The sequence below is a fragment of the Micropterus dolomieu genome, linkage group LG03 (assembly GCF_021292245.1).
Source record: "Micropterus dolomieu isolate WLL.071019.BEF.003 ecotype Adirondacks linkage group LG03, ASM2129224v1, whole genome shotgun sequence".
In the NCBI taxonomy this organism is placed as follows: domain Eukaryota; kingdom Metazoa; phylum Chordata; class Actinopteri; order Centrarchiformes; family Centrarchidae; genus Micropterus; species Micropterus dolomieu.
Genome location: NC_060152.1, coordinates 17553375 through 17575776, shown reverse-complemented (window position 1 = coordinate 17575776; position 22402 = coordinate 17553375). Strand labels below are relative to the sequence as shown.

Here is a 22402-nt window from a genome sequence, read left to right as displayed (position 1 = left end):
GCTGCTTCCAGTGCTGCACTTTCAAAGTACTACATGCATAAGGCTGTTTAGAATTACATAATTAGCTATGATCCTCCTAGGTATGTGTTTGATGTAGGGCAGCCTGGCTGACTAAAACAGAAACTTGCTCATAGTTCTTCTCTGACCTGGCGGAGTTGGAAGACTCCTCCTGTGCTAATGTCTTTTCCAGGACTCAGCTCCACAGATGAGTACTCTCCTTGCTCATTCAGCTCCTGGATGGAGATCCATAGCTCAATCCTGCGAGACACTTCATTCCACCTAGAAAACACCACAGGCAAGATTAGTGAGGTGTGAAATGTCAGTGCATGTGTGTGTCTGTGGATGCAAAGGTCTGAGCATGACACATATACCTGTCTCGAAGTGTCTGGGTCTTGGCCTCCAGTGCGTCTAGCTCCCAGAGTAAACGTCCGTTCCCAGCACAGCGGTGACCCCACACTTCTATTGCCAAAGCTCCATCTGATATAAACTCCAAAAACTCATCCGTCACATGCACCAAATAGTCCTGCACAAAGACAAGAGGTTTGTAGTAGATTTAATAGTTTTATTTAGTAGTAAATAAAACTAGATAACAAATGTTACAGAAATGTAAAATTCTGATTAATGCTTTAAGATAAGACACCAACAGCCCATTTTCACTCACCTTGCAGTGATCAAACTGGACAGTAAACTGGGCATCTGGGCTTCGAGGAGAAGGTCTGTCTGGGCTGACCATGGGAGGAGCCACAGTGGGCTCACCGTGCTCCCAGAATGTGTACTGACAGAAAACAAAGTTTGACAGGTTGAGCGGCAGACCTGTAGCCTCCCTGATCCGCACCTGTAGCAAAGAGATCAGTAGATAGGATGAAGCTCAGTTAGTTAGCGTTGATGTACTGTGAAAGTCTTACACCATTATCTAACAGTGAAATGCCTGTGTCATTTGCAAACAAAAAGAAGCTAAACTATTCCTGTACAAATTATGTATCTTCCAAGTGATGAGATGCTTTTACCCTGCAGGTGAGCCTCTTGGCCATGTGGACGATCTCCCCATTGGTGTCCATCACCTCATAGCAGCTACTCTCGCTGGAGTTCTCTGACGAGTCGTCTCCCCCAGACAGACGCTCTGGGACAGCTCCACTGACTCGCATCAGCTCAATGTGCAAGCGGCCTGCTACCTGTTTACACAGGGCAGGAAGACATCATCTCAACCATTCAAAAAAAATGTCTACTGCCTCTAAATGTTCCCCACCTATTTCATCATCCTTTCATACAGTCATAATATAATAATCTGAAAGCTGCAGAATGAATCATTTATCTGTGTATTAATCTGTCTATGTCAGTGTACCCTTACCTCTCCCTGCTGGCTGATGATGGGGACAGCATATTGCAGTTTAACATCATGGAAAAGGCACTCCAGAAAAATGTTGGCCACTCCAATCAGGTTGTGGTTCTCTTGTGCCTCACAGAATGGGTCACAGTGATTACTGTTTGCCCTGTTATTCTGAAAAAAAAACCCAACTTAATCAAATTCACACTTTAAACTTTTCTACGTATCTTTTACTGTTTTTGATTCTCTGTTTCTTACCATCTCCTCTGTGTCTTCCTTCCAGTCCCTGTAGTGGTCTCTCATGTCCACCAGTTTGTTTTCCAGCTTTTCAATGGTCCACACCTGGGTCCCCTTCCCTTTTCTCCGCACCTGGATGGCCGGCTCGCTCACTATCACTCCGCGCTATTTAAAAACAGGGTAACATATTTAGACCCTTGTTATATTTCATAACTGTACTAATGAGATACAATAGCCTCTAGTAAGGTGATGTGGTGGTTCAGAGATCTGACCTTGCGGTTGGCGCTGAGGTTGGCTGCAGGAATCTGAAGAGTGACCTGATAGTCAGTCAGTTTGTTCATCTCCTCTGCCAAAAAGTTGGCTTCTCGCACCAAGGTGTTGGCTTTCATGACCTGCTCCCTGAGTCGAGAAAGGCTCTGACGAAAAAGCTCATCCCTGACACACACAGACAACAGAACATAGAGATCATTCAGTCAGAGTTGAGAAGGAATTTACTGATTGACCACACTTTGACTTGAAAAATATGTGATGTTTAAGTGTAAGTAGGAGACTTGTAGTGATTCCTGCATCTCAGATTTGGCTCTCTTTTTGGTATTTTCACAAACCACAGTGACTAGAGTTTACCGAGAATAGCAAAAAAGAAAAAAAAAGAAAAAGAAACATCAGTAAAAACAAGCTATCAGTTATACAAACATGAGCTCACTGCTACAATGATGTGCAGAGGGGCCTAGTTTCTCTCAGTAAAGTATACAATGTTGAGGCTGAATCCAGCATGGTAGATGCTGCCATGTTGTCAATGTTGTCTGTTCTTTAGGCAAATTTCACAGTGCATCCCTTCACTGTACCATTTTTCAAATTATATGTTCAGCAGGAGTGTAACAACTCGGGATTATTACAGCAACATGACAAACTTTTTTCTAAATTTCAGCTCACTTTCTATATCTGATGTAGCACGTTAAGGTGAGGAGGAACTTTATAGCATCATGCCTCACTGATAAACCTGCAGGAACTGACCCAGAGTCAGTCAGAATTCAACAAAATCTTAACTAACCAAGCCAATTTGAGGATATTCTGGGGATAACTAGGTATAGCTCAGTAAGGTGGATGTTGTGAATATTTCATAAATATATACAATATACTTTGTGTGTATTAGTACATGTGTGAGTGCACTCCACTAACCGCTCCTCTGTCCACAGTCGCAGTTTGCTGTGCGGTGTGTGCGTCGGGAATGTGAGGCGCTCGCTGCTGCTGCGGTGGTGTTGTGGTGTTTTCTCGGGAGACAGCTGTTGCCGTAGCGACTCCAGCTCTCGTTCATACATCATCCTCTGCTCCTCCAGAGCCATCCGCTTCTCCTCCAGGTACTGCTTCTCCAGCACCTGGACCACATTCTGCATAGGGTCTACACAAATGAGAAACAACACATTTCTCACTGCAATATACAAGGCTCGATTATACAGGAGCAGCAGTGGGCGAAGCTTCTACACTGAAAGAAGCAACCACCATAGCTGATGCAAATAAAGTGATTTAATAAGAAATTAAATAATTATTGATACATGCCTGAAGATGTAGTTCCTGTCATGGACTAATATTTTTCTCATTGAGCACAAATGTCAAATATTTGGTCACTCCATCTTCTCAGATATTAAGTTTTGCACCTTGTCTTGTATTATCGTAAACTGTATATGTTTATATATTTAAGACATATATATATATATATAAGACATTTTAATTGTAGTTTAAAAAAATTTGATAATGATAAATTTAATCGTTTCTTTGAGCTCTGTCTCAGCTGTGGTAGACCACCCAGGTTGCCTCTGGCTACAAAAATTTGGATTTTGTATCAATAATCATCTGATAAAATAGTACGCTGATTGCTGCAGTTAACACTAGAATTGCACTTTTCTATGTTCAAGATAACGAGATAAAGTATTGTTTTACAATAATGTAATTTCATACATGATGTTATGATTTGGTCAGAGTACCTGGAACAAGCTAAAGCTTGAGAAACCTAAGTGGAAACACATTGCATACAGATGTGGCCTGAAAGCCTAAAGGATCATGTAGATTATCCTAATCATACCATTGTTTCCCAGAGTCTTCATTATGACCTCCATTTGGGCAAACTCATAGCTGTAGTCCTGCTCAGAAGAGGCCTCGCTGGCAGTCTCCACATCCGCCTCAACGAAGCTGTCTCTGGGAGAAGCTCTTTCCAGTTCCTTTAAACGGTCCCGCCGCTTTCGTTTAGGCAGATTAATCCTACAGAGCAAATGGACTTCCAATCAGTGACTTTTTAATTTCCTTTCACGCAAATTTAAATGTGGCCACACTATGACAAGTCTTATACCTGAAGAAGTGATTGTTGCCCCATAAGATACGATCTCCATGCCACAGGTGCACCAAGGAATCAATCATTGTTCCGTTCACACAGGTCCTGTAGAAAACAGAGGAATTTAATTATAATAATGAAGATGTCACATGGAATTATAATCTTCATCTTTAAACAGGGAAAACTAATTGAGAAGGAACAATCTCTTTGTGGTGGGAGGGGGACATGGCTCTGATATCAAAGCGAGGAGCTCAGATCACAGATTCCTGTACAGTGAGGTCATGTGAAACACTGTGGTCCAGTCATCCATGAAGGAGAGAGACGACAGAGAGATACACAGACACAGACAGAGAGTATGTAGGAGATAGTTGTACAGTAGCTCACCTGGCATTCCCTATGGGTATCAGGGTGACATCACCATCTGGGCAGAGCTCCAGTACGCAGTGCTCCGGCTGGATACCGATCCCAAACAGCTGGATGTCCTGAGACGTGTCTGCACCCACACGAGTGTGCTCCTACACAGAGGTGGAGGACAGATTAAGGATACTATAATGGCAGCTCTGAAAATAATTACACCCAACATTTTGTTCCAACTTTCAGGTCAACCTTAAGAAGTACAACCAGTTGTTTATTGAACCAATTTTCACACAAGTAACAAAAATAAAACTCGGTAAGTCTTTAATTTCACTAAATTCAAGAGTAAAACCAAAGCAAAAATAGGCCCAAGTGAAAAAACGTGTGTCTCTCTCATTGCCGAGTAGGCGTTGTTAAAAAAACATCCCAGCTTCTAGAGGATGTCCTACCCTGCAGTGAACTAACCCATTTCACTCATTCCACACTGATATGCCAGGCTGGCCTGCAGAACCCAGACAAAGGCCTGTTGTTCTGCACAGGCTGCTTTCTCACATGCTCTTACAGGTCGAGCTAACTGGTGTTCCACTTCAGTGCTTTGCAAAGCCCAGACCTAGACCTTCTCTTACTGGACTCAGCAACATCTGAAATTATCTGTCAAATCTAACAAAACTATTTTATTGTTGATGTCAAAAATGCCATCTTTGGTTAGAATGTGTATCTTAATATAAACATTATATTGCTTTAATAAACCTTTGGAATAAGAATAAAAGTGCAACACTGTCATGCAGTGTACATGTTATATTTCTCTTCTTTTAGAGCTCCTTAAATTGAAATTTAAGGGGAACAGTGGGTGCGGATACAGGTTACAGAGTTTACACTGAAAAAGTCCTCATAAATGCATTTAACTGTTCATGGTATTTTTCTAGAGTGACCATCTGAGACTTTGTAATCGCACAAATAAGTATAAATCCTGATGTACTAATGGCAAAATCTAAAAGGCAGGAGGCTGAAAATGGCAGTGAAGACTGGTTCGTACCTGCGACCAGTAAAAAACTGTATTACCTTCAGGTAGTAGACCAGCAGCTCATTTAGGGCAGGATCAGCATTCAGATTAACCAGGAAACACTTGTCTTCACCCACTTTAATCCCTGATGTCTCCAGAGAGATGCCCATGCTCTCCAGTTGCTTCTGACGCTCCTGTTAACATAGATAATAACACTGTAACTGTACAAGTTAATATGCTGAATTAGAATTTAACATTTTGGATGATGACTGATGGGCATACCGTGGCAATTTCCTCTGTCTTTCTTAGTTTCTCCTCCCAGGTGACAGTCATCTCCTGAATGAGTTTCTCAGACTCGTGCAGTTTCTCCTTCAGCTCAGGAGCCTTCATAGACTGATGAATGGAAAAAACAACCAGCATCAGTACGATGTAGATTCCTTCATAATTTGTGAGCCTCTTCGGTCTGCCCAAACCCTTCTCTCACCTCAGCCTGAGAGAGCTGAACTCTGAGCTTCTCCACTTCCTCCCTGAGCTCTCTGATGATCCGAGCATTGGGGTCTTCGTTCACCACGGCGTGGTTGACGATTCTCTTGGCTCTGTCGGCATAACGTAGTGTGGACAGAGTCTCCTCGTAGTTATCAGCTGCTGGACTCACTGTGGCTATCATGGCTGTCTTGCTGTTGCCGCCAAGGTTGTCCTGAAGACAAGAAAACATGTTGAGAGGAAGCATAGCTGCAAAATTTTTCCTTTCTGTCAACATGCATGGTGCAAAGACGGCAACAACAAAGGATCATTTCTGGCCACCTCTCAGTCACATTTCAGCCCTACTAGAACAATAATATGGTTGTAACAAACAAAACGGAAGGCAGTTATAATTAAAGCTGCAAGCAGCGTTGGGCGGGCCCTCGCACGTGTAGCGCGTCGGGGTGTGAGGCGGCCGCGTTGCATATTCTGGAGCTCCGCCGGTGCAGCTGTGAATTTCCTACGCGCTTCGGACACTGAATGAAGGTGTTATTCGTCACTTCCTGTGTCCCCTTTGTGGCGCTAGATAGCACTTGGCGGTATGACTAGAAATTAATATTGGCGTGTAGATGTGTTCAGGGCGGGACAGTTATCAAGCATGTAAAGTTTTGTTCAGATGTGAGCATGTACACTGAAGTTACAACAACTTTCTGTGTCATGGCGAAGAGTTGATCTTTGACGCCACGCCACGGACATGCCCATCCACCAAAACTCACAGATAGCACAACATTTCATCGTCAATGCCTTTAGAAGGCACAGCAGAAATCTGAAGTTGATCGGACTAAATCCCTAGGAGAAGTTCGTTAAAGTACTGAGTGTGTAAATCATCCAAAAATTACTGTAAAATTCAAAATGGCTGACTTCCTGTTGGGTTTAGGGCATCACTCCAAGAGGCTTTTTGGTACGTCTGGACATGATACATTTGTCACAGAAATTTCATACATGTAGGTGAAACATGCCACGGGGGCTGCTTCGTTAAAACTAATTTCCTGTTGCCAGCAGGTGGCGCTATGACCATGGGTGAATGCCAGCATGTACATGTGTTCAGGGCGGGAGTGTTATGAAATGTGTGAAATTTGGTAGAGATATGAGCATGTACAGTGAAGTTACAACAACTTCACTGTGTCATGGCGAAGCATCAAACTTTGACGCCACACCAAGGACACACCGTTATCTGAAAACTCACAAGATTCACAACATAGCATCATCAATGTCTTAATCACTGATTTTGGACGCCGCGTCACGGACACGCCCATTGACGAAAACTCACAGATAGCACAACTTTTCATCGTCAATGCCTTTAGAAGGCACAGCAGAAATTTGAAGTCGATCGGACTAAATCTGTAGGACGAGTTCGTTAAAGTACGCACCCTGTAAACGGTTAAAAAGAGGTTAAAATCGCACTTTCAATTCAAAATGGCTGACTTCCTGTTGAGTTTAGGGTATGGGTTCTTGAGGCTTTTTTGGGTGTCTTGATATGATACATGTCCCCAGAAAATTTGCATGTAGGTTGAAGTAGGCGCGGGGGCTAATTTTTTCCAACTTTGCAGGTGGCGTTATAGAGCCATTTTCCCACGCCCATGAGCGAGACCCTTAAAATACGTAATTTTTCACTAGACCTGACCTGTGTGCAAAGTTTGGTGAGTTTTTGTGGACATTTAGGCCATCAAAAGTGCGATTCATTTGGGAGAAAGAAAGAAAGAAAGAAAGAATAATAATCCTATTTAGGGTCCTCGCATGTTTCATGCTCGGGCCCTAAATATTTGTGGGTCAAACCTTCAATAGCCAGGTGAGGACTGAGTCTCTGTACGGCACAAACTTGGTCTTCCCCTTTCCTGATTGATCAGCCAGAGCAGAAATCACGCAGCCTAATGTGGTGAGAGACCTACAAACACACAAAACAACTATTTGAGAACCTTCAGTGTTAACCTGTCAAATGATTATTGGCCTTCATATATTTATGTGTATTTCATATCAGAAATATACCTACTTGTTAATATTGCTGCCCTCTTTGAGCCTCTCTCCAGCAGCTCCAGTCTTGGACACTCGCTCACTTCCTGCCAGGTCAACCAGACTCAACTTGCTCACTTTCTCCCCTGAATTCTGTTTACAATCACAACACGAACAAACCGTCAGTCGGACCCATGATAAGACAAATATATTTATATGAGGTCATTAGTTTCAGTAAATTCAGAGCAATTCATTGTGAAAGTGGGTGAAAAGCAAGAAAAGACTGACCCCAGACTGTAGATCATAAAGCGTTTGTGTGACAATGATACTGAAGACCGCATGTGATCGACTGCTCTCCTCATTCATGTTGGTGGCTGCAACTGTGCGAGATTTGTTCCCCTCTGACATTAACACCTCAATGTCCTAAAACAATAAGAGTGAGGTCATAAAAGAAAGTAAACTTTTGAAAAAAGACACAATTTGAACACATTTCACAAAAAAAACATTATGATTACAGTTAAGTCAGACAGTATGCACATATGGCTGTGTACCAAGTAATTTAGCTGGGTCACAGCAGGCAGTGGGCCAAGGCTGTTGGCAATCCACTGGACTAATATCAGGCAGCACACAGAGGAACAGGGTGGAGATGTTTAAACTTAATTAAGGAAGGCCCTGCCAAGGCTTGGCATATAAACTACACGAAACCCCATGACTACATCCCCACATCAGGAAAAGGCGTCATTAGAGTTTCTGCACTTGGGAGGATTTCAAACTAAATGGTTATTCCGAATGTAAATCAGTGCATTGACAACTGGGGATATGATACAACGGCATTTCTGCCGGATGCTGTATAAATCATGTCAATGTGTATGTGAAAGATGAGGCTTTTGGTCAGTGATACAGGGTGGATGCAGCTTCGCATCTGGTCGAAGCGGGATGACAGAAGGGTGAAAGACGCACCTCAAAGCTGGTCACAGCCAGCTGAGACAGACCATCCACGTATGGACCCAGGACTTTGTGTTCCCGAACTTTCAGGGACTGGCGGCTCCTTGAAAAATAGAGAAAGCACCACAATGATTTAAAGAAAGAGAAGAAAAGCAGAGAAATTTGAACAGGGATTTATAATTCACATTTGAGATTCCTCTATCAGTGAGGTCATTTTCATGTAACATGTAGCACATATGGCAGCTTAACAAATGATTTCTTTGGAGAAGCTAAAAGCATCTCTTCTGACCTTGCTCGAGTGCTCGATCAGAATGAATGAAAATATAAATTAATGGTTCAGGGTTTTTAGAAGCTCATATGACTTATTTACTCCTCTTTGAACATTAACTCAAATTCATGCTTGGAAAATTAGAAACAGCCTCCTATTTGGTATTTGGTAACAATGCTACTTCAGAATAACTTCAATAGCATAAATATCTCTGGCACGATATCTCATCTGGTATTCTTACTATACTACACCACTTGTGCGATATTAAAATAATTAATTCTTGAATGCATTACAACTACAATAAAATGCTAACAGGAGTTTGATGCCAAGTTGTCACATAAAAAAAACGATTCTGAGTTTCTGAATTTCCTAAAGGACATGGCTGAGAATGTTTTATAGTCAACAAATCTTATTAAAAAAGACCAACACAAACAATGTGTTACTCCATCTCTTAATACTTTCTGACTTTCTCAGCCTTTCGTGTCGCTCTCAGTCCCAAGGTTCCTAGAAAAGATGTAAATCTTTAAAAACATTCCAGCGGGCTTCAATTTCTCAAACAAGTGGGAACTGTAGTGTTACTAAACAGGATTAAATAGTGTATTTGTTGGGAACCATTTTCAGCAGCAGTTGCTCTAATGTATATTTTGAACAATAGAACAGTGTGTGTGGGATTGACTCAAAATGTACTACAGTGTCCATGCTCACTGTAATGTAGGAACACGTCGGCTCATTGATGGCTCATCTATGAGGATAGAGCGATAAGCTATATCAGGCTTCAAGCTATATCGTTGTTTTTGGACTTGTTGTGGTATTTGGTGACATTAAATAAAAAGAATATTACCAGACTTATCTTTGATGATGATGCACGATTTCTGTTAGGATAGACTTTCCTGAACAAAATGTGAATTGCATTCTAATAGAATACATGTGCTGTGTCACAAATTTAAACTGAGTGTAGCCAGGGGTCTCACTAGATGGTGCAGGTGGATAAACTGGAGTTCATCTTCGCCTGGCGGCCTGCCAGGTGTTCAGGAGAAATCCTATGGATCAATAAGAGTCTCTGAATCCCTCTCCATGGCTACAGAACAACGGAGGTTGGCAGAAATCAGGTTCCCTGCTTCCACTCTTGTAATCTACCACCCACTGCAGCAAACAAGAGGATGCAACCACTAGAAAGACCATTGCCGGCTACCATCTCATTGTGTGACAACAGATCCTATTTACACTTGACTCTCTGTCATGTGTCTATACCCCAGCCGAAGTTTAAGCCTAAAAATCACAGAGGCAGGAAAATAAAGGGAGTGTGAGGCTTGTTATATAAGTGAGAGGAAGTTGCCATCGAAATGGGTCTGGCTGCATCTTCAGACATCTGCAGCACACAGAGCCCTCTCTGGGGCTCGCTTCACAGGCTGCTTTGACCGCTCTCCTGCTCCCAGCTCCACTAACAGATGTCCCTGAAACACACTCTTTCACAGTTTGCTATCCCCTGCAGTCTGCTTGCCCACATCAGACCACGGAGGCGAAGAATGCAGCAGTGTCAGAGGATGATGCTGGCCGCTGTTCTGCAGGAAATGACTGGGTTGAGCTTCCTACTCACAATGTTCTGTCGCTGTCCCCCATTCAGACTACTAGACACAACAGAGCTATAAACAGAGATGCAAACTAACACAAAGTGGGAGCTGACAGAGAGGTCACTGCTCGTGTTGAAGCCAGAGCGAATCAAGAAAAAGGGAAAAATTACATCACAGTTTGTGCAACCAGCTGTGTCTGTCAAAAGCATTAGCTCATTAAATTCAGCGAGGTTATACAGGTCACACATCCTTCTCCTAATGAAAAAGTACACATCAGACTCACCCTTTGGGATCGAGCAGGTCACGGACCTTCTCATTGTAGATCTCCATGAAGGACACCTCCACCTTAAAAGTATGGGCCTCATTCCCCTCTCTGCTGACCCTCTCAAACAGCGAGCAACAGAGTCGAGGTATTAAACCTGGCTGCTCCCCATTCCCCATCATGGAAAAGGACTTGCCTGAACCTGGATGGAGATTGTAGATTCACACATGATTGTATCCCCTATAGAGAGAGGTCTATACATTACAGAGCTACAATAACAGTACAACTGAATTTGAGTCTCTCCTACGACCACAAACTGTTTTGATTTCAGAAGTTCTTTTGCTAATTCATGTTTGAGAAAATCTGCTGAAAACTCCCGCTCCTATAATAACAAATTCTCTAAACATTGTAACCTATTTCTGTGGTGCTGTACTGAGGCACAGTGGTGCTAATGTCAGCTAACAAACTCACAATGACAAAATTAATATGCTGAGCAGATGAGCAATGTTTTTCATGGTCACCATTTTAGTTTAGCATGTTAGTGTGCTAATATTTGCTAATTATCACTAAACACATAGTACATCTAAGGTTGATAGGAATGTTATTAGTTTTGCATAAACTCTAGTATTGGGCAAATCAGGGATCACCAACGTTATTGTAATTCATCATGAATGTCTGTACAAAATTTCAAAGCGATCCATCCAATACTTCACTCAAAAGCACAAATGTCAAATTCATGGTGGCGCCAAACAAACAAACAAACAAACATTGCCATAAGGGATGCACCGAAATGAAAGATTTGCTGAATGCAGAATACCGAACAAGTACATTCACATTTTTGCACATTTTTTTTACATACATTATTTTGCATAAATTAAATAGTCAAAACGTGCTTTTTACTCAGTGTTTCCCATAGGATCTGGAAATACAGAGTATAAATACAGAAAAATAGAGTCCGAGGCCCAAGATGCTCCGGTAAAGTAAATTACATATGTCCATTTACTTTTAATGTACACATGTAACATGTTTGATACTTTCTGTGAATATAATCCAATTAATCTTATTTCCACACTGTATAGACACCTTTTTTTGAAAACTGGACGTTGTGACATGTGTATTCTCACGCTAAATTCATCAAGTCCGACCCAATATGATAAATGTCTTACTGTATTCAGGTAGGACTCTCATACGGCAACACTTGTCTTTGTAAAGAGAGAAAATGACAGGATAAAGTCACTAACCTGCCTGTCAGCTCGCACTGGTCCGTTTCAGTTACCATAAAGGCTTGAATATGTGTGCACTTAGGTGAGGCTAGCTTAATCGCCATCTCGGAAACAAGTGACAGAAACTTAAAGCGGGTCAGACTGTTTGTTGCTTTTTCTAAGAAGTCAACCACAGATAGAGTGGATGTGCTAGGAGACAATTCAGCAGAACAGTGTCCGCAAGCAGCGTCTTTCTCGGACACTTTAAAATGCTTCCACACTGCCGACATGTCAACATAATTTTTCGGTAAAATTTAATTAAATTTTACCTTATTATGACGGTTCTTGATTAGACTAAGACTGCTTATAAATGCCAAACCAAATATCACGTGCCTCTCTAGTTCCCATAATGACTACTGTGCTAAATGCCGAAAACTTGTTTTCTTATACATCAAACCTTTCAGTAGGTGTGTCTCTTTACCAAGTATTTTCCCTCTAAGACAGGAAGTGGGATAAAGGAGCTAATGTGATTCTGGATGAGGAAGGATGTGAGTTAAGTGATTCACCAGTGTGATCAAGTCTTCCTGCTCTTTAAACTTTCTACGGACACATCTGGAGACAAAGCAACCTGCGAATACACTTAAAGACTTAACATTGCGTATAATAGAGGCTATTCATTATTTATAAATGCTTCAATGACTGCATGGTGTAATGGATTCAGCAAAAAAATATTTTTTGAAAATGAATGACTCAATGTAGATTTCATCTGGATTTTCAGTTACCTGTTTGTCCATAGGCAAATATACAGGCATTATATCCCTGGAATGCGTTTTCAAGTATTCCCTCTCCAAGGCACTTGAACACCACCTCTTGACCTTTAAGACAAAGAATCTCTCACCATGGGGATTATGGTAAACAGATAAACCATTCAGTTATATAATAACTATTAGTTGTCTGGTTTGCATCCTTAGTGTAGTAAAATGAATATACTAAACAAGGAACCATAAAGAATAGGTCTAGTGAAAAGTGACAAATTCCTGTCTGCTAGTGTGGAAAATGCAGGGCTGTGTGGAGAAATCTCTTGTGTTGCTCACTGCCATGCTCCTGCTGAATGGGACAGCTGTTTAATGAGCTAAATAAAGCCTTGGCCCGGGCCCTTGAGGCAGCTCTTCACTGAACAGATTGCCTTGTCAGTTCAGCACAAAGCAGATGTAGGCGTTACATTTCCATCACAAAATTAGAGTGATATGACAAGGAAGATGTCTACAATCATTATGTAAATCTCCCTCGGACTGGCAGTAATAACCTCTTTTCTATAGATGTTGCAAAAACTGTAGCTGTAACCTTTTCTGTGCAACAGTAATTAGAGAAATGAATGGAAGAAGGGAATGAATGGTCCCTGACGAAACTGAATTTACCATGTGTGTGGGTACATAAGTATAACAAGAAGCACAATATGATACAACAACAACTTTTCAGTATTTTATTGTATATTGCACAAAACCCCATGATGACTTTATCGTTTTAAGACAATACAGAGACAACTAACTTGATTGCATATTTTAATCTATACACTCAAAATGCAAATTCCCATGTATGCCCACACCATGCTTTGCTTTGCAAAAGAGCTTTCCATTAAGTAGGGAGTTTCCCTGCACTATTGCTGCACAAAGCTCAGCAGGTCTTTACATGGGACATGGTTTGAGTTCTTTGGTGATGAGTGAAGGATCAGTTTCAGCATTTATGACTCACCGGCATATTTTGGAACGTTGGACTCATCCATGGACCAGAAACAGTGGTCAAAAGCGAACACCTGCAGAGGAGTCAGCACAGGGAGTGTAAATACACACTTCTCCCACCTGTCTAAGCATGTACAGTACAACACAATCTCATGTTTCTTAGTAGCGGTTTTACTCCTTCTGAGGTACATAAACAGGCTTATTGTGCTGCACCATACAGTAAATCAGCAGGACTGAGCTTGTCTGACTAAGCAAGATGAAGTCTAACCAAGTATTGTTCGAGGTGATGCTCGTTAAGGCCTAGCCATGACTGTCTGGACAAATCCGCTGTTAGCTGCTGCATGTTTTGTCATAGTGGCTGGAGTTAAATGAATTCATAAATCAGGGTCAATGCTCCCCAGAAGAAATTCCAGCACCCACTGACCCTCGTCTCCAAGGAAACGGGGCCGTAGCTGTTCCCCGGTGGTGCAGGCTGGCTCTCAGCCCTAAGCGCTGGGTCTTACAACGCAGACTTTAGTAGCAGAGATCCCTTGTGTCCCCCAGGCACCTGCATGAGCTCTGGATGACACACAGAGAGGATGCTTTCTGGGGAAGAGCAGTGGCCTCATTTACCAAGGACCCCCACTCCACACAGACAGCTTCTCTTACTGTATGAGTTGCAAATCTACTTTGATTACTTTCTGTTCTGGTTAAAAGGCTCTAAATGTGAAATAAAACTAATATTTTTGACCTAGCTCAGCCACTTTCTTCCGAGATGGGGGAAGAATTTCAGCTGCACTGTCATCGTGCAGTGCAAGCAAAACACTGCTGGATGTTACTACTCCTGGCTTTCAGTGCACTGCTGCTGCTGTGCCAAAGCACTTTCCCCTACACAAATACCCCAAATAATTAAACTCCCTCCTAATAATAATACGGGCTATTGGCCAGGGAACTACTGGTTGCACAGTCAGCATGGGAAGCACTGAGATCACTGAATGATTTGAAAGCAAGACCTCCTCTTGTGACTTCACACAAGTGAGTGGGTGCCATTCAAAGGAACAAAAGTGCCATCATTCTCAATTAGGGCTGGTTTAGTAACTAGGGCGTCATTCTCCTTCGGTCTGTCTCTTTCCAGCCTGAGGGTGTGACTGCGCAACAAATTGTTCTTGATTGGACAATTACTATTAATCAGCAGTACAAATAATGATGAAGCTGAGAAGCACAATGCCCCTTTTGTCATTTCTAGGATGAAAACTGGTCGAACGTGATTGGACTGCAACCTCCGCTTATCCTTTAGAATGCAGGGAGACTAATTTGATTGCCTCTGTAACTTAGCAGACAGCCATGTGCTTGTCTAGCTGAAGGGTATTATAAAGGTATTGAAGGGTAACTCAGGTTCACAGGCCCCAGAGATCACGCACGTCTGTGGCCCAGGTTAACACTCCCCTGGTCCCGTTAGCGGCCGAGTGCACTGAGCACAAAGCCTGTCCCTGGTGTGTAAAACATCTCTGAGCTAGTCACCAGTGTGTTGTCATGGGGGGAGATGGGGGTGCACTTCAACAATGCAGCTTTGAATGTGCACACACACTGCTCCAGTGTCCACGCTCATCCCTCTCTCATTGTGGAGCCTTTGTGGGTGTCCACGAGATCTTAGAGCGCTGACACATTCACACGGACATCTATCCGGCTCCTGCTGACCAACCAAACTACTATAACACTCTCAATCATGTCCCTAGAAACAACGCCACAACTGTAGATCGACTTGTGCAGGATGCTTCCAAGCCCCTCGGGGGAATAGAGTTGCCTGTGCTGCATCCTACTTCTGGGTGAGTTCAGTATCTGTGATACTGACAGTTAGTGAGTAGTCACTACTGAAAAGAATTTCTGACTGTTTCTGCTGATACTGCGCCATAGCTCTGTTGATGCTACCCATTTTTTCTTTGTGTGGCAACAGAAACAGATGAAACGTACATACCTTAGGTTGCTTCCTGCTGAATGAGAGGGGCAATCCATCATAAACAGAGGAAACCCACAGGAGACAGAGAGAGAAGAAATAACATGGTTAGCATTAATACGATTTAACAGTCAGAACATGTTCACACTCAGTAATGCAGCTGCACTTCTCACAGTAGGAAACTTCCTATTATCTGTGTTGACACAAACAGCTATTTTGAACTGAAATATGTGAATTTAAACCCCAACAACTTGATGTTTATGAAACCCCAGACTCTTTTCTAACTTTCTATATGTCTCAAATTCCTGGAGTGACCCTCATTTATTCACTCATTTTGTTCACTGCCACACAGTGGCATTTCCTAGTGGTAGGTGCTGCTGTGATTGGGTCCATAATTGGGCCAGTGGAGCGTGAGGAAGGGAAGAGATTTAGGATTCAATGTCCCACTGACTCTGTTGAGTAAATAGCTCTTATGCCTGTGGACTTAACAGAGAGGCCAGGTTGGGGAAGCCACACTCAGCATTAGCAGCTGCCGGAACTAAGGACAAAAGGGTAATATATATGGCACTAAGTTACAAAGGATTATTCACTTAACTGGAGAGGGAATTCCCCAAAGCAGAAAAAAATATAACATTAAAGTAAGACCTAACAGCTCTAAACTAATGTTACATTATAATGTATGGCTAGGAAATGAGGACTGTGCAGTATGATGCAGTGCAACATACGCTACCCTAGTGCTTCTACATCTGTCACAGACCTGTCCTTCAGCAGTCAGCAGATTTCTCCTGCAGGCGTCTCCTGCCTCAGAGACAAAGGTGGACATCACCTTCACACAGTAACTAATACAGGGCAGGGTACTTTAGGGAAGACTGAAACACTGCACCAAAGTGTCTCACACAAACTGAGCTGAGTCACCAACAATAGCGCGCCTGGAGAAATGTGCAATACCCACAAAAACACTCTTCTTCTTCTCTTTTTATTTCCATGTTAAGCATTAAAAATCAAATAAGCCTCTATGAAATGAATCTAGGCCACTGACAACCACAGTGACTGTGTCTTAATCAGACTGCAGCAGGGCCCCGTCGTCTAGTTGGGCACTCTGTGCTCTACACTGTCGAGCAGAGAGGGGATGTCCATAGAGGAAGTATGAGGTATGTATCAGCATCAGACAGCAGGGAACACAGAATAAAGGACCACTGACCAGGCCCCAACACATTTTAACTTGAAAGGTAAAAAACAAAAATCTGACTCTCCATATGTCAGTGTTGCTACAAAGCAGAGATGCCAAAGATGAAAGAAAAAAGAGGGAACGTTTTGATAACAGACAGACGGCAGCTACAGTCTTTAAAAGAATGAGAAGTTGACAAAGACAGAGGACAGACACAAGACCGGAAAGAGAGAGAGGGACACACACACACATTAAATGTGGAGACAAAAAATAGTTATTGAATGTGTCCAGGCAGAAGAAACTGACTGCGCGTAAGAGACCAAGCAGAAACAGAGGTGCGGCAGTGGTTTAGTGGCTCTAGCTAATTGTGTCATATACCGTTGTGTATGTACAGTATATGCAATCAAATCTGGTATGCAGGGTATGCTGAGCTAGACAATGGGGGAAACTGTTTCCAACTAGCTATATTTAGGGTTTCATAGAGCTACTATTTCCTCTCATAAGGAATTCATTTAATTCCAAAAACTGACAAACCATGTCTGACTTGTATTCAGAGTCATAGCAGCTTTTCTTACCTCCTCCCCCAATGACAATGTTAAGAACTGCCACTCAAAATGTAAAGGTACATTAGGCTCCGGTTCTCCCACCCTGCTTTGGACATAATCTCTTCAATCTTCTCAGAAATCTGCGTCGTTCTTAGGAAATTCATACCTTGCTTGTAGAAATCACGTAAGCTATGTCCTCTCTTTTAGCGATTCCAAATGGTAGACTTACTTGTAAAAATCCTTTATTATTTACACCGATGTTAAAACATTTATCACAAGAAGGTAATGCAATCCTTTATCTTACAAGGTATTACAGTCAAAATCATTTATTTTGATTGGAAGACTTGCTCATTTAAAGTACAAAACCAATTTATTGCACTTGGCATATTCAAATTGCTTGTTTTTGTTCAAGCAGCTCTCTAAAACCCAATGATTTTCTATGTCATATATAATAGTAACTGGATGCAGTTACTATTATATATGACATAGAAAATCAATAATTTCTCAAGCTGGAACCACAGAGGGTTTGGCAGTTTTGACTTGAAAACTAACTGAAACAATTTATTAATTGAAGAAAAGAGATGCAATACAATGATTACATGGTAAATCAAAATCAGAATCAGTTTATTGCAGGTATGTGTACACAAACGAGGAATTTGACTCTGGATTGTACAATGCTCACGATGTTCTTACTGTACTTATAGAGCACCTTTCTAGTCTTCCGACCACTCAAAGCCCCTTTATACTACAAGCCAACTGCTCATCAATCTAAAGAAACTAATACTAACTAATACTAACTAACACACACCGAATCGAACCACCAGTATCCCCATTAGTGGGCAAATGGCTCTACCTCTAGGCCACAGTTTATATATTATTCAAGTAATATTAATAATAAAAATGACATTATCTTAATTCTCATCATTCCAGTTAAGAAATGCAAACGGTGGAAGCTTGGTCACAAATGCTGTACAGTGTAGCTCCAAATTATTCCCTCATGAAGCCCACAGGCTATTTTCTTATTATTCAGCATGCATGTCAAGTCATGGCCAGAGGTCTTATTAAAAGCTGTGTTGTGGTTGAGCGTACAACACAGAAGTGCCAGATAGCATCAGATCCCGCCAACCTCAGAGGCAGATACAGGCAGACACTGCAGTCCCAGCAGGGCATCGGTGAAGTCTAAAAGTGCCATTGGGGGCTGGTTCTCCGTGCCTTAATGTGTCATCAAGGGCACGCTCAGGCTCCTATGGGTCTTCTGGCTACATGATGCCGAGGCACCCATGAATGATTTCAACTTGGCCAACGGTGGAAGTTCGCCTCTCACACTACTATTTTTCTCCCCCTCTGTGGCAGACAGATTAGAGGTCTGCTACGATCCTTATTTCTTATCACTTTCAGTGAGAAATGCCACCTCAGAGCCAGACTGTGATTGTTTTTTTAATTCATTGTAGAGGGTCAGATTCACTTAGATCACACATGACTGGTGAAAACATGGCATTTTTCTGTGCCTTTGCAGCTCAGACCATATATGCTGGTGCCAAAAAGGAAGGCATGAAGAGTAGGAGAGCAGCAAGGGAATCCCCCCCACCCCCCGTGGTTGCGGAGCCAGATTAAGGCCACTGGGTTATTATGCCACCGAAAACTGCACTCTTTTAGCCCCGTAGGCAACACACCAGATTAACCAACTGTATCACCCAAATAAAGCATCCATCTACTCCTCCGGTAAAAAATTAAACTGCATGCCCACACTCCAGAAGTACCAGACAAATAGATATTAAACATTTTTATGTATCATTTAATTTAATCTGACATACCCTTCACCTGACAGATCGGGAGCAGCAAATTATGTAAGTGGTGTCATTTTGTGAAATGAGGGTTTGGCAGCATAGAAAAGGAGATTTTAATCATGATGAAAATTTAGAAATGCACATGCTGCAGCTCCACATTTTACGATGCATGAAGGATATATTTTTCTGATTCATCCATTTAGAAGGTTTTGCTAGAGTTTCTGACAACACAATCCTGCTGCTCACCCCCCATTGAGATGACAAACACTCACAAATATAGGTTTTTTTGCTGCCCCCCCCCCCCCCCCCCCCCTTGACTTTTTCCCCTGTTTGGCTGTCGACATGCTTCAGACAATTACAAGTCAACAAGCTCCACAGTCAAACATAACGTTCAGAGCTGTGTGTGTGTGTGTGTGGGTGGGTGGGAAAGTGTTGGATTACTTTTGGATTGCTGTCAAAGGCGACAAGCTAACATTTGAGCTGGTCTTCCAGTATGTATAGAACTGAACATGCCTGTCGCCCTGCTGCACAGACAGACAGGAGAGAGAAAGAAAATGCCAAGCAGCAAGTAAAGTTACAGTTGAGGGGGGGTGGGTCTCTTGACCTGACCTGTTACGCTCAAGATGATTCCAAGGAAGTATACAGCCTTACCTTTTATTAGCATTAGCGACAAGTAAACATGACAGGTGGGTGAAGTCAGAGATTTGAAAGTAGGACATTCAAAAGTATTCAAAAAACAGCACTAAAGGAAGTTGGCTTGCTAATGACAGAAACAGGCCTGCAGGATTGGTCCAAGCTACTAAAATGGCTAATTTTGACTTCCAGCACACTAACAATTTCTGGAACTTTTTCAGCTGTTTTATTTAAACTAAAAGTACTTATTTTGCAGAAAATATGCCTGCGTTATATTTTAGAATAAATTAAATATTATCAATGCATTAATTTATGCTCTTTTATGCTGCGTCTTGGCCAGTTCCCCTTCGAGGGAACTCGAACAGCGTCGGTTACGACACTATGGGAACGCCTCTAGGCGTAGCAGGTCCGAACGTGAATGAAATCACTCCAATCCTATTGGCTTGTTGCTAGAACGGTAAGGTGTAACGGAATAACCGGAGGAGTATAAAGCACACCTGTACACACTCATCATTAGCTTTTTTCTATTCAGCAGGCGCTCTGTATGTTGTTTGAAGAAAGCTCCAGTCCTACAAGCAGTGTGTCTTACCTGAAGAAGAAGTCTACCAGCATGTCCGGCAACCAGATGTACAGAAGGTGTGTTTTTTTCTTGCCCTCGGTACATCACGGATGGAGATTCTCATGAGATGTGTGTTTCATGTTTGGGGATGGAGCACGCCCGGGAAGCTCTCGAGGGGGCTGCCTGCGCCCGTTGCGAAGCCCTTTCCGTGCGGGTACTGAGGTACAGCATGGCTCTCTTTTCCGAGGATGGCCGGATGTGTTTACCCCGTGGCGCGGGCCCTGCGGCCGCTGAGGCGGCCCGGCGGCTTCACTCATGGGGTTCACAGCGTGATCTGTTGGAGGATTTCGGGACGGCTGAGGCTTTTTCCCGACCTTCATCCGCTGGCTCCGACGCTTCCTTTCCTCGTTCGGGAGCCCGTTCTCGGCTTCTCCCGCTCGCGGTTTGGATCCGGAGACGCTGCAGCAATCCGACTCCGAGGAGGCGGACGTGCTCAGCGTAGTGGACGATGACTTCCGGGTGTCGGGGCGGCGTCATCTGGCGGCGCCCGACTATGACGTGCTGCTGGAGGTGGTGACTAGAGCCGTGGCTAAGCTCAACATCAACTGGCCACAGGAGGAGCAGACACCACAGGCTAGTGGTAGGCTTGATGAAAGGTTTCTTGAGCACCACGCGCCACCTCCAAGCCGGTCTCTGCCATTCTTTCCTGATTTACATGATGAACTGAGTAATCATGGGGCAGACCCTTCTCTACACGGCTTTCCACATCCCTATCACTGAATTACAGTAATGTGATGGGGGTTAGGGACCGTGGTTATGGGAGGATGCCTCGGGTGGAGGATGCGCTTGCGAGCTATCTCTCCCCTCGACTTGCGTCCTCCCTGGAGAAGCCAGCGTTACCCTCCAAGCCATGTCGCACCACATCTACGCTCGTGGGGAAGGCGTACATGGCAGTGGGCCAGGCAGGTGCGAGCTTGCACACCATGGCGGTGCTTCAAGCCTACCAAGCCGACCTGCTACAGGAGATGGTTTAGAGGGGGGGTCCCTCTGAGGAAGATCTGGCGGAGCTTCGCAGAACCACGGAGCGTTAGACGCAGGGTGAAGCGTTCCGTCAGTACCTCCCTCGCCGGTCTGGACCCAAGGCAGCTGAGGCTGCCAGGCGTAGGTCCCTTCCCTCTACGAGCTCCTACGGAGAGGAGAGGAAGCAGAGTGTCGCTTCTCGGGGGCCCCCCCGAGGAGCTGGGGCAGCGAGACGGCGCTCTCACCCTCAGCCTTCTGAGAGACGCGATCTGAGGACCGTCATCCAGTCCCGACTAAAGGACGCCTATTTCCACATCTCCATCCGTCCTTCTCACAGGAAGTTCCTGAGGTTCGCCTTCGGGGGTGTGGCTTACCAGTATCGGGTTCTTCCATTCGGCCGGGCACTTTCCCCTCGCACATTCACCAAGTGTATGGATGCAGCACTGGCCCCGCTGAGGCTCCAGGGCGTCCGGATTTCAACTACATCGACAACTGGCTCATCCTAGCCCAGTCTCGAGAGTTGGCGGTTCGGCATCGAGATGTCGTTCTGGCTCATCTGCGGCGTTTTGGGCTGAGGCTCAACGTTCGGACTACGTTCCTAGGGGTAGTATGGGATTCGACAACGATGCGGGCACAATTGTCTCCGGCACGTGTCGACACCATATTGGCTGCCGTGAAAGGGGTGAAGTTAGGCCACGCCATCACTATTAACACTTTCAACGAGTGTTGGGTCTCCTGGCGGCTGCGTCCAGCGTAATACCATCTGGACTGCTGCACCTGCAGCAGTCCAGATGGTATTACCACCTGCACCTCTCTCCCCGCCTGAAGCGCCTGCTTCATAGTTTAAGCTAATGATGAGTGTGTACAGGTGTGCTTTATACTCCTCCGGTTATTCCGTCACACCTTACCGTTCTAGCAACAAGCCAATAGGATTGGAGTGATTTCATTCACGTTCAGACCTGCTACGCCTAGAGGCGTTCCCATAGTGTCGTAACCGACGCAGTGTCTCGTTCCCCTTCTCGGGGAACCAGGGTTACATACGTAACCCGAGACG

General features: G+C 43.7%; 1 protein-coding gene across 12 annotated transcripts in view; it reads right to left on the bottom strand.

Moving 5' to 3' along the window:
• kif13a (kinesin family member 13A) overlaps window positions 1-22402 on the bottom strand; it is a 41073-nt gene that overhangs the window by 10344 nt on the left and 8327 nt on the right. For 7 of the 12 annotated variants that reach the window (XM_046044611.1, XM_046044613.1, XM_046044619.1 and 4 more), the window contains exons 3-24: window positions 15658-15673; window positions 13717-13777; window positions 12747-12839; window positions 10784-10964; window positions 8677-8764; window positions 8005-8139; window positions 7757-7869; window positions 7543-7651; window positions 5729-5941; window positions 5527-5637; window positions 5304-5438; window positions 4272-4402; window positions 3906-3992; window positions 3642-3817; window positions 2741-2960; window positions 1834-1996; window positions 1583-1726; window positions 1349-1498; window positions 1008-1172; window positions 662-835; window positions 372-523; window positions 147-279 (exon numbers count right to left, since the gene is read on the bottom strand). In XM_046044611.1, the coding sequence (XP_045900567.1) occupies window positions 147-279; window positions 372-523; window positions 662-835; window positions 1008-1172; window positions 1349-1498; window positions 1583-1726; window positions 1834-1996; window positions 2741-2960; window positions 3642-3817; window positions 3906-3992; window positions 4272-4402; window positions 5304-5438; window positions 5527-5637; window positions 5729-5941; window positions 7543-7651; window positions 7757-7869; window positions 8005-8139; window positions 8677-8764; window positions 10784-10964; window positions 12747-12839; window positions 13717-13777; window positions 15658-15673 (2950 nt within the window). The remainder of the gene's footprint in view (window positions 1-146; window positions 280-371; window positions 524-661; window positions 836-1007; window positions 1173-1348; window positions 1499-1582; window positions 1727-1833; window positions 1997-2740; window positions 2961-3641; window positions 3818-3905; window positions 3993-4271; window positions 4403-5303; window positions 5439-5526; window positions 5638-5728; window positions 5942-7542; window positions 7652-7756; window positions 7870-8004; window positions 8140-8676; window positions 8765-10783; window positions 10965-12746; window positions 12840-13716; window positions 13778-15657; window positions 15674-22402) is intronic. The other 5 variants (XM_046044612.1, XM_046044615.1, XM_046044622.1 and 2 more) reach the window with 1 other exon arrangement.